We start from the raw sequence: 11,278 nt of genomic DNA, 5'->3' as shown, positions 1-11,278 counted from the left end.
GGCATCTTCCTACAATATCCTGAAAGGGACGTGATAGAGTGTATCATACAACTCCATTTCCCAACGACCAATAAGAAAAGCTGAGTACACGCCTCTATTGGCAAGTATCAACTTAGCCAAAGTGGCAGGGGTCTTTTCCATGATTATCCATAGTGACTCTTAAGTGATAGTTGGGAAAGTCAATGAAGACTATGAGGCAAAAGGCAAACATATGAAAAAATATTTAAGCTTGGTGAAGTGTCTCATAGTTCAAAACCTAGAAGTCAAGTTCATGCAAAACCCTAGGGAAGAAAACATAGACTCTGATCAAATAGCCAAAACAGCTTCATCTATGTGGCACAAGCGCCCACGACTGCCTTTTTTTGTGGGACGGCGTCTCTTTTCTTTGGAGGGGAACAGGCCTTGTCCAAGTGGAATGCGGTGGAGGATGAAAATGGTGTCGCCACCTAGATTAGTTCTAACAACCATATATATAGTGCCCTTCATGGAAGGACTAGTCTTACCAAAGCACATGTTTAGAGTTTAGGTATAGGGATAGGAAGGTGCTAAAGACCAAACCCCATCTAACTCGTGGGTCAGCCTCCACTCATTATGTTTCACATCATAATTCCATCAAAGGGTCCTCTAATAGGTTATTTAACACACACATGCACACACAATCTATCCTAACATGCATCTAGCATACAACCTACCATTCATATAAACATGGAACATATCATCTAATCGTAGCATCTCATATCATCACATCATCCTAGCATTCATCTAACACATACATATATTGTACATTATAGCATCTCATATCATATCTCATGGCATGGATTCATCTCCCTACATATATCCAGGCATTACATGTCCTAACATACATATAAACATGCACATCATTTTATCCAAACAACACATATCACAAGGTAACAAGCATATCATTATGGCATCAACACATTCATCACATACTCATGGCATCAACCAAGCATATTCATCATGTTAACCATCAAACACAAATTCATCATGTTAACCATCAAACAAATGTGCATGTTCATGTTGAATCACCTTCGCTTACCTCACTACATAACAGCATCACAATACCTATGCATCCTATTCATGTTCAAAACAAGTCGAGATAGGGGCAGATGATTCACCAAACTTAGGCAAAAGCCATCATGTACAATCAAAGCCCCCCTCCTCCTCCCACTCTTCATGACTACACATCCAATTGGCACCTTATACAAAGAAGTACCTATGCTTATAAGTCCTGTTAGAAGTTGGCATGTCAGCAACAAACCTCACCGACTCACCTCAACAAACAAAGTTATAAAAACCATGGGATTGAGGGATCCCTTAAGGTTTATAATAGTGAAAGAAGTCATCTAGGGTCAAGCTTTGACAACCCTCACTTATGATACTCCAAAGTACTTGAGCTCTGACAAAGATATGTCAGGCGTTTTATGATAGTTGGGGGATAGCTATGTCTAGCCTCCTCACCAAAACCCTAGTGATCCTATATAGAGGGAGCCTCAAACCCCCGGTGAAGTTAGCCTCATAGAAGCTAATATCCTAAGTGTCACCTATGTAACACTTCTCCCCTTCCTTTGCCTGTCTAATAGGCACATTATCAAGGATTTAGAAATGTGGACGAACCCTCCAGAAATATTCATCGAGAAACCTCGAAAGGAACTCATTTACTACTCAATCCTCAGGAAAAATGAAATCACGAAAGACTCGACTAGGATTATCAAGAGCAGGGTCTTCCCCTTACACCATTGTAGTTGACGATTCTCCCCTACTTACAAGTTGAGCTTGTTTGTCAACATGAAACCCAAAATCAAGCTAGGAAACCTAATTATTCAACACCTCTCGGACAAACAACCTAGAACTACTTGTCGACTCGGATTCATTCGAATTCCTCACACCTACAATAACGAACGAAAACTAAGAAACTACTCCCACTCGATATCAAGTCATACTTGTCCAGACAACTTTATTAAAAAAGAAAAGTGCATAATATAAAGACAAGGACGAAAGCGGCTCACTGAGACGAATGAATGATTCGAAAACGAATGACGACTTTACGTGACAAACAAACGATAAGAGCCAAAAAAGTCAACCTTTGAAGTCAATATGTGTTTCCGATGTAAAATGAGTGAATAGAAAGGTTTGAAAGGGAAATTGACGATTTATATGTGAAGGATGTGGGGCAACGAAAAGACACCACTATTTTAAATGGACCAACCACAAAGCGCCACGTGTCACTTCTTTAAATGCTCGGACCATTATGACACTAGAAAGGCGCAAACCACAAATAACCATAAACCTAAATAAACGGCGTGACCCGTCACATTCTGCAGCTCGTCTGACACCCCAAACAATCACGGAATAAGGGGCAGCTGATAGGGAACATTTTCGTCATCATAAGATTAATCTAACACACTAGAGTCATCAAGCCTCCATAGGATAGTCAGGTGCAAGAGGATCTTCAGGGTACCAAGGATTGTCTAGTACCTTGCATCTGATCACCACTGAAGTGACCTAATCCAAACCTACTCCTCCAATGCACTATGGTAACAGAAGAATACCCTATGACAAACGATCCTGTATACTTAGCCTTGCACACCATTTTGTGTGTCCTCCACTCCATAAGAAAATAAATTGCACATCGCGCCCAAAGATCCTTCTACAACTTCATATCCTCCAAATATGGGAACTTAGGCTCAAGGATCTTAGGATATTAACTCCACCTCACTCTCTATAAGGGAAAAGCCTACATTCACGAAAACTGGGTCAGCTTTATATCACTATATTAACCACCAAGCCTCCTCTTCTCCGAGGTACGTAGAATTTCCTAGCTCTCATAGTTTAGAGTTATTGGAGATCATCGAGTCACTAACTTAACCTTTGGAGTGTCTTTGGCTGGCACTCTACTGGTGCTTTCTATAGATTCTTCATTCTTCAGGTATTCCTTCGCCACTACGTGTCTCGATAATTAACTCACTGACGATTTTGTGCATCATCAATAAGCATATACAATTTAAGGAGGTGATTGTTTTTTAGAGCTATCTAAAGAAGTAAAGTTTTATTATAATTATTATTATTTTGAGAAATTACATTTTACTTCCCTGAACTATACATCCGAGTGCACTTTTCACTCTAAACTTTCAGAATGTAAGCACCCTAAACTATAACTCGTATTACACTTTACAATCTTACATTAATGCTACAGTTATCTTGGATGGAAAACCTAATCATGTGCTAATCACGTGACTCCTTTAGACCTTTTGACTTGGTGCCACTTAAGCAAGAGTTACATGATTTGCACGTGATTGAGTTTTACATCCAAGGTAATAGCAAACTTGACGTCGAGGTGCAAAGTGTAACATGGGTTATAATTTAAGGTGCTAACTGGCATTCTGAAAGTTTAGGGTGTAAAATGTAATATGTGATATAATTTAGGGTGATAGTGTAATTTTTTTTTTTGTTACAATGTCATCACATCGTGAATCTATAAATGAATAAAACACACAAAAATATCAAATGTTATTAAACTTTTAGAGCATTTGGCATACCAAACACAAAAAATTCACCTCCATCGCATGTGTCATAAGCCAAATTATTTTAACGCATGCTATTGTATTCTCTCTCTCTCTCTCTTTATTACTTTTTTTTAATAGATCGTGGGTATTGTTTTAGATTATTTTAATAGGTGACATGTTAAAATAAAAAATGAGGTGTAGGATGTAATGTTAAATATTGTGCTAAAATAAATAAAAGAACTTTTTAATACGTTGAAATAAATTTTTTTAGAACATCTTATATATAAATTTAAAAGTTACACCACTTATTAAAAATCTTGGCAGCTCTGATGATTAAAGAAAGATACCAAGTTCTTTTTTTTTTTAAAGAAAAAGGTACCAAGTTCTTGGTCGACAATCAACATGCACTGCAAGCATCCGTAAATCATCTTGGTAACCTAACCCAATCTTTAATGTACAAATTATTGCACCATCCCCAAGTTTGAATTATTGCAGTCAAAGTAGAAAGTTTTTCCTCCCTCTCTTTCACTCTTTCCCCCAAAAACAAATATAACTTTTTTTTTACATAATATAAACACCCTCTATTGTATGTAAAATTTATATAAATTATCTAGGGATGTCGCAAAATTTACCGGTTATCATCATCACTGACAACATATTGATCTTTCTTTCATGTCACCATGACACATCAGCACAACCAAACCACAGTTCCAAATATTAAAACTACTTGGGCAATAAAAGTTTGAAAGAGATGGGTGGGAGTAGGACTCGGTCAGTTGCTTGTAATATTGATTAGTTTTAGTCTTTAGGAGACTTTTGAGCAAATTTTTTAGTCTTTCGAGTGATAACAAAACAGAAGTTCCTGTTGTTTGCAAAAATTTCCAGCAGACTTTGCTAAAACGTGAAGACCAAGAAAATAATGAAGGAAAATATCAAGGCTCTTCAAAAAAAAAACTTAAAGTGGAGATATTGAAATATCACATGGCAAGTTCGAAGGACTCATTTAATAATACTTCCATAACTATGCAGAGGAATTACATACAAACTCAAGAAGATAAGCTTCCATCCACAAATCCCATCAAGGTTCTTTCTCTCTCTCTCTAAACCATTTCTTGTTCGTGTTTTCTTCTTCTGAATCCTCCAATGCCTTTTCATTTCTTGTTCTAGCTTTAGTTCCTTGGCTACTGCAATAAGCCGCGCCTTTCTTCTTTATTCCATCTTCCTTATTATATATTAGTTGACTTTCTTGTTTTATCTCAACTTGATTTTGTTGTGATTGCAGATACAAGAATCAACAACTTCAATTGAAACGACGGCAGGGCAGATCATCAGGAGGGTCTTTAGAATTCTTTTCTATGTACATCTGATCCTAATCACAATCTTGGTAATCTTCCTGATAATCCATGGCCTCCTTTCTAATGGTCACAAGCACCATTTCCACCCCCAGAAATGGTTTCCTCCACTGCTCACTTCAGCAGCATCTGCTGGAATTGTTGCTTTCATATGGCAATGGTTAACTGGATACAACCACTCAACAGCCCTCAAGGCAGCCTTTTGGCTTAGTCCTTTGCTAACATTTGCAGTTGGCATTCTACTCCTTTTAATAGGCTCTGCTGGGGCTTTAGCGGTTGGTGTGATTGCTGTAGTTTCTGCCCTCATTCTATCCCTCTATGCTTGTTGGGTCAATCCCCGATTCGAGTATGCTACACAGATTTTATCAGTAGCTATGGCTTTCTATCCTGCTAAAACTGTAGTGTTAGTCATTCTATCAATCCTTATCAGTACTCTTTATTCTTGTTTCTTGATGTCTGGCATTGGAGGGGCTACTGCCTCCAGAACCAGCTTAGATACCTTGTTCATTTCAGTCATCCTGCTAAGCCTGGCCGGGACTATGCATGTCATCAAGAACACATTGATAGTTACAATATCTCGCGTGAAGTTCTTGCACTTCGCCTGCGGGGCTGACATGGACATTTGTGCAGCTTTCCATGACACAATCAAGTACTGTATGGGAAGCATTTGCATTGGCTCAACCCTGGTTCCAATTCTTGGGGTTATTCGGGGCTCAGCTCGAACCTTGAAGTTGATAGCAGGGGATAGAGATGAGTTCTTGTTTTCTTGTGCTGATTGTTATGCAGGCCTTGCTTCAACCCTTATATCGTACGGGAACCGGTGGGGTTTTGTGTACGTCGGGGTCTATAACAAGGGGTTTGTGCAGGCATCGACTGATGCTTGGCGGATGTTCGGGAGGGCTGGATTGGAAACGCTAATTGACTCTGATCTAACTGGGTCATTCTGTTTCCTCTTTGGGGTGGCAGGGGGTGCTATATGTAGCCTAATAAGTGGAACATGGGCGCTTGCTATTCACGAGAATCAAGCTACTGAAGTATCAATCTATGCTTTCTTGGTTGGCTATTTCATGGTAAGTAGTAAGCTGTAATTGAAAATTGAATAGCTTTTCAGCAATATTAAAACCTCAAAAGAAAAGAAATTCCCTTGATGTTTGTGTGTGTTTCAGTGTCGGGTAGCTCTGGCTTGGCCACAAGCGTGCGTTTCAGCTTACTACATTGCTTACGCAGAGAACCCACAGAACCCTCAATTCGATTCGACCATCCCAGATCGCATTCAAGAGTTTCAGAGATATCGTGTTTAACAATCAATGGGACTCGAGAGCAAACTGGAACCGTGAAAAGTTTTTATTTGAGCAACTTTAGGCATGTATAGGATATACCGGGTAGAGAACGCTTCTTCTTTTTTTCCTTTTTTTTTTTTGTGTGTGGGGTTGATTTGTACCATATGAAGGTTTTAGTGACAATGATTTGAAAATATTGCAGATAGAGAATAAGAGCAGATTGGGATCTAACTGGAACCGCTACTCACAAGTTGCTACTTGAACAACTATCTTCAAGTTTTTTTTGGTTAAGTGAAATTATAGATATATATAGGATAACCAGATAGAGAATACATCTTCTTTTTCTTTTGTTGATTGGTACCATATGAAGCTTTTAGTGTGACAATGATTTGAAAATAATCCTTTTCTTTTGTGTAATTCTTGCAAATATTGGACTCCTGAAGTCAAATACCAGAATAAAAGCTGATTGAAAGATCTAGAGGATAAAAAACTCCAATGTAACAAAGGATACAAATGAAGGTTTCCATAAAATCTCCAATGTAATAAACCTCATTAAGTTTTGGTCTCTCAGAGGGCAAAATAATATGTGACGCATTTTAGCTTTTCATTTGCCATGTACAGGGAAAGAAATGGGAAACAGTAAAACTCGACAAATGAAGGTTTCCATAAAATCTCCAATGTAATAAACCTCATTAAGTTTTGGTCTCTCAGAGGGCAAAATAATATGTGACGCATTTTAGCTTTTCATTTGCCATGTACAGGGAAAGAAATGGGAAACAGTAAAACTCGGCATTTGTCCATCTTAAGCAGCTCCAATTGATAATATCAAGGAGGCGAATATCTTAGGAAAAAAAATACCCTTAATGAAAAAAAAAAATAGTATCAGATACATTGCTATAAAACATTTCTGTAAATATAACACAGATCACCAACCGTGAAAATTTATCACATGTCAACAACTATTGAACCAAATAACATCACAGGCTCATTCTCATTCTCAAAAAAAAAAAAAAATAATAACATCACAGGCTACATAACTAGAATGTGTCATAAAATTGCATAATTAAATATTATTACAGCAGAAAGGGCTACAACAAAATTGAAGAAACGGAACAGAAGCAAAACCACAAATCATTTCGGTCCAAGGTGGCCTCGCCCACCACATTCTGAACACATGATGTTACCAGTTCCCCCACAACCTACATTACAATAATTAGAAGATTAGAATATAGTAGTGAAACTGTTTACATCCTGAATAAAATCATTTGAATAAAACAGAACATTGTCAAAAACTAAATTTTCCCAGTGGATAGTTTTAAATAGGCAACCTTGGAATCTAATGTTTATAAGATAAACAAATATTTCAAATCTAATGCAAATTGAGATACTGACACTCAGAATTTGGTGATTAGTGGATGGGGGTAGTTAAGATTTAATATTTCATATGTATTGAAAGTTCAGATAATGACATTCTAGCTGATTAGTAGATGGGGGTAGTTAAGGACAACTTTGGTCAATTCATTACATCTAGTGCTTAAATTAGAGTTCTCATAGTCTATAATATTGTCACACTAGAGATGAAAAGAAGTGAAATTCCAAAAAGAGAACTACACTGGATAAAGTATCGACCAACCAAGAAAAGCATCCATCAGGATCGTGAGCTGGGATGAAGATGTTGTGATAAATGAATAAAATACAAAATTAAAAATGGCAATGAAAATTAGTGTACTGTGAGATTTTAGAGATATCCATTTAAGGTCATAATAATGGAAGGACCATTTAAACTTGCTTATATTGATGATGTGTATCAGTTGAAAAGGATGATCCTGCACTGGATAAAGGTTCTTAAAATAAGAGAGGTGAATTAGCACTGACAAGCTTTAGAAAAAAGATAAGTAAAAACAACTACTTAGCTAAGTTTGGCGATTAAAAACTATTGCCTTCTTAACGCATACTAAGTAAAACTGGCAATGGTAGTACATCATGAAGATCAGTAAAAGTAAAATCGTAGTACTTACTACTTATAAAAATTAGTAAATCTAAGATACATTTCAACTGGGAGCAGTGTAGCCATAATCAACATATAGTACCATTCATGAATATAACAATCATCTACAATGTGGCTGTGAGAGATCATGATAAATAATATACGTTATGAAGCAGCTTTCCTTACATCTATAAACCATGCCTGCCACTTTGGTCAACAGATATTACCACTGTTGGTTTTGCTTCGCTTCTTTCTTTTCCTTCCTCTTCTTTTTGCTTAGATTATATTTGTTTGATTTAGGTATGGAGGACCAGGCCTCAATTACAAAATAAGAAAATTTCAATGCAACTTAAACAACATACCATCCTTATGGCCCCCCCACCCTATCAACTCTCCTAAATCATAACTAAATAGCTTGCGTCCCACCAAAAAAGTAAATAAATTCACAGTTTCAGTTTTTCTACTCCCTGTTAAAATTTAAACGAGTTCTTAGCTTTCGTTTGAACTTGGTCCTAGTAAAGGATGTTAGAAGTAATGGTCAGTTTGGTTCATTATGAACACACATCATGGTACCAAATAATTCTACTTTACAGCCGGAATACAAGTAGACTGCATGAATGTCCATGTATATGTACATGCAATTGTCTGGGTTGTGTTTTGAGAGGGAAGGTAATTTACCTAGGCAGCGGACTTTGACAATAATGCCCTGGCTCTCCAATATTGAGTCAACATATAAGCCTGAACCAGAGCAAGTTGTGCAAAGGACTGCACCTTTTGCTTTGCAATCTGTGCATCGGGGATTCTCTCCAATTGCTTTTTCAGCCAAAGATATCCCAATAGGCTTCTCAATTCTTTCTTCTGGTATTGCCTTATCATAACAAAACAGGGATTCAAGGCTGCTTCTTCGTCTATGCACATCTCCTGCTGAACTTGACTTAGCCTAAAAAAATAATAGTAATTTAGAAAGCAATAACCATAATAAATTGCATTCAACTGAAAAGAGAAAAATAGAAGACAACACTGAATTACAAACATGTGCATACACATGAATGCATATATATAAAGTGATAAACACAATGCAGTAGCGATTTGATTCAAAAGCAATCAAGCATTTAGATTATGAGAAAAAAATAAGGGGAAAAAAATCAAGTACAGTGAAATTCATCATTCAGAAAGCCATCTTATTGCTTTCAGACAGATTCCAAGCACATGACACAGATAGGTTGGTTATCAGATCATGTTAAACCCCTAGGAGGTCATGCTTACAAGAGAAGGAAAAAGGCACAGGATTTCACTCATTATTTCAATCCAAGATAGGTCTCATAAAAACTAGTTGATTTGCTAATCATTGATATCATCTTTTCTTGGTTGGTAAGTTACACATGCACCTGGTGGTTCTTGAAGCCATGATCTCACCCTCCACCTAGCTCTTATAAGGGCTGGAGGCATCATTTGAGCTCGACGTCATTGGTTGTAATCATGCATACCAACTTGTTTTTTGATAAATAAAAAGTTTCATTGAGAAACAAAGGTGTGTAACCTGAGTACATACAACAGGTACACCCACAAATAAACTCTAATATTACAATGATCAATGAAATCTAATAAAAGATTCAATATGAAAAAAAAAATCCTGATGCTGCCAACCGTTCCAACTTGATTTTGAAAAACAGAAGTTTCAAATCTAAAATGTTCCTTTCTTCTTCTTCTTTTTTTTTTTTTTGGACAAGTAATGAATTCAATTGAGACCAAGAAATAGTCACCCAAGTATACAGGGTGTATACAATTAGGACCATACAATCAAGCTTGCAAATTACAAACATCTATCAAATTACAAAAATATAACAAATCTAAAATGGTCCTTTCATCCCCCTTCAAGCTTCTAGCATTCCCTTCTAGCCAAATACACCTCATTTTTTTAATAAGTAATGAAGCTTTATCAAAAAGGAGAAATACTTGATGCTCACGATAATGAACACAAAGAGTATCTACCGTCAAATAAAAGAGAAGAAAGAAATTCAATAGAGGAAATTTGTGTTATTAACACATTAAAAAAAAAAAAAAAAAGTGAAGGATCAAATTGTCCTTGCCAATAAATAAGTCTATTATTTATGCCTTTAGGCATCATCCACTGAACCCCCAAAAAGACTAATATACAACACCAATTCACAACGATAAGATTCCTTGTTTTTTTTTTTCCTTTCTCAAGATGCATATAAACTTGTCCTCTCCCAATTCAAACATACCGTAAAAGTGCAAAGAACCGACAACCAAACTCGACAGTTATGGCACCCATTCTAAGCTAGTCACTGAATCAGAATTCAAAAAACATTAAGAACTTTGAAATGAGAGGAAATACATACCCTTTGGTCTTTGGAAACAGAGGCGCAAGTTCTTGAAATGGGCTTGCTTCTTCTTCCACAGTAATGAAACCCAGACAGAATCCTATTATTGTTATTGAAATTTGATTTTGTAAAGCTGGATGGAGATTTATGGGAAAGTATAAATGATGTCGTGTTCAGAGTAGCAGAATCCATTACAATCTTCGAAACAGGGAGCTTTGGAGGAATCGCTGTTTTGAGCGTTAATAAGGATTGAGAGAGCCTCTTTTTTAACGATCCACAGAATTGGGGGAGATGGGTAAAACTTTGAAAGGAGTTTAGGCCAGTTTGGCGGATATTCCAAATAACAGTTGAAAAGTATTTAAACACTAAAATTTGTGAGCAAAAAAAAAAAAAGTGTTTGGTAAGAAATTTTATTCTGCAGTGTTTGAGTTAAGTATTTCATTGTGTTTGAACTTTGACCATTGAATTTAGAGAACTCTTACCAGTTTTCAATTTTCAAATAACATCACTCTCCTCATCTCTATGAAATTTTCCTTGTTTTATTTGGTTGATATGCTATGGGTTTGAGTGGGTTTAGAAAATAGGGATTGTGCTATGCTATTGTGTGGGTTTTGATTTAGGGTTTAGGATTGTTGAAATTGATTTATGTGGGTTTGGAAAATAGGGATTTTGTTGTTGTTTGTGGGTTTTGATTTCAAATGGGTTTGTGGGCATTTTGTTGATGCTATTGTGTGGGTTTGATTTAATGTTTTGGGATTGATTTCACATGGGTGTGCAGAAAGCTCCTACC

General features: G+C 36.7%; 2 protein-coding genes across 3 annotated transcripts; one reads left to right on the top strand and one right to left on the bottom strand.

The window, feature by feature from the left end:
• Window positions 1-4,374: 4,374 nt before the first annotated feature.
• Window positions 4,375-6,629, top strand: LOC142610766 (protein PNS1-like). Of its 2 annotated transcripts, XR_012839884.1 has the most exons (4): window positions 4,384-4,607; window positions 4,807-5,946; window positions 6,043-6,258; window positions 6,359-6,406. XR_012839884.1 is itself a non-coding variant. In XM_075782694.1 (3 exons), exons 1-3 carry the CDS (start codon window positions 4,506-4,508, stop codon window positions 6,175-6,177), a joined length of 1,377 nt encoding a protein of 458 aa, XP_075638809.1. In that variant the 5' UTR covers window positions 4,375-4,505; the 3' UTR covers window positions 6,178-6,629. The 2 variants fall into 2 exon arrangements, 1 of the variants encoding a protein (XP_075638809.1); XM_075782694.1 differs by having other exon boundaries at window positions 4,375-4,607; window positions 6,043-6,629.
• A 369-nt stretch (window positions 6,630-6,998) lies between these two features.
• LOC142610767 (uncharacterized) lies at window positions 6,999-11,001 on the bottom strand. Its single transcript, XM_075782696.1, has 3 exons — window positions 10,507-11,001; window positions 8,822-9,083; window positions 6,999-7,355 (listed from the first exon to the last, which is right to left on the bottom strand). Exons 1-3 carry the CDS (start codon window positions 10,678-10,680, stop codon window positions 7,288-7,290), a joined length of 504 nt encoding a protein of 167 aa, XP_075638811.1. The 5' UTR covers window positions 10,681-11,001; the 3' UTR covers window positions 6,999-7,287.
• Between the last annotated feature and the right edge of the window lie 277 nt (window positions 11,002-11,278).

The sequence above is a fragment of the Castanea sativa genome, chromosome 9 (assembly GCF_040712315.1).
Source record: "Castanea sativa cultivar Marrone di Chiusa Pesio chromosome 9, ASM4071231v1".
Classification (NCBI taxonomy): Eukaryota; Viridiplantae; Streptophyta; class Magnoliopsida; order Fagales; family Fagaceae; genus Castanea; species Castanea sativa.
This window is presented reverse-complemented; position numbering and strand designations above follow the sequence as displayed.

What these genes read in the sequence shown, in the direction of transcription:
- LOC142610766 (XM_075782694.1), top strand. Translation starts at nt 4,506, where the DNA reads ATGGCAAGTTCGAAGGACTCATTTAATAATACTTCCATAACTATGCAG. An exon ending in CATCCACAAATCCCATCAAG is followed by an intron (nt 4,608 to 4,806) that starts GTTCTTTCTCTC and finishes TTGTGATTGCAG; the next exon opens with ATACAAGAATCAACAACTTC. An exon ending in TCTTGGTTGGCTATTTCATG is followed by an intron (nt 5,947 to 6,042) that starts GTAAGTAGTAAG and finishes TGTGTGTTTCAG; the next exon opens with TGTCGGGTAGCTCTGGCTTG.
- LOC142610767 (XM_075782696.1), bottom strand. Translation starts at nt 10,680, where the DNA reads ATGGATTCTGCTACTCTGAACACGACATCATTTATACTTTCCCATAAA. An exon ending in CTGTTTCCAAAGACCAAAGG is followed by an intron (nt 9,084 to 10,506) that starts GTATGTATTTCC and finishes TTATTTTTTTAG; the next exon opens with GCTAAGTCAAGTTCAGCAGG. An exon ending in TGTCAAAGTCCGCTGCCTAG is followed by an intron (nt 7,356 to 8,821) that starts GTAAATTACCTT and finishes ATTGTAATGTAG; the next exon opens with GTTGTGGGGGAACTGGTAAC.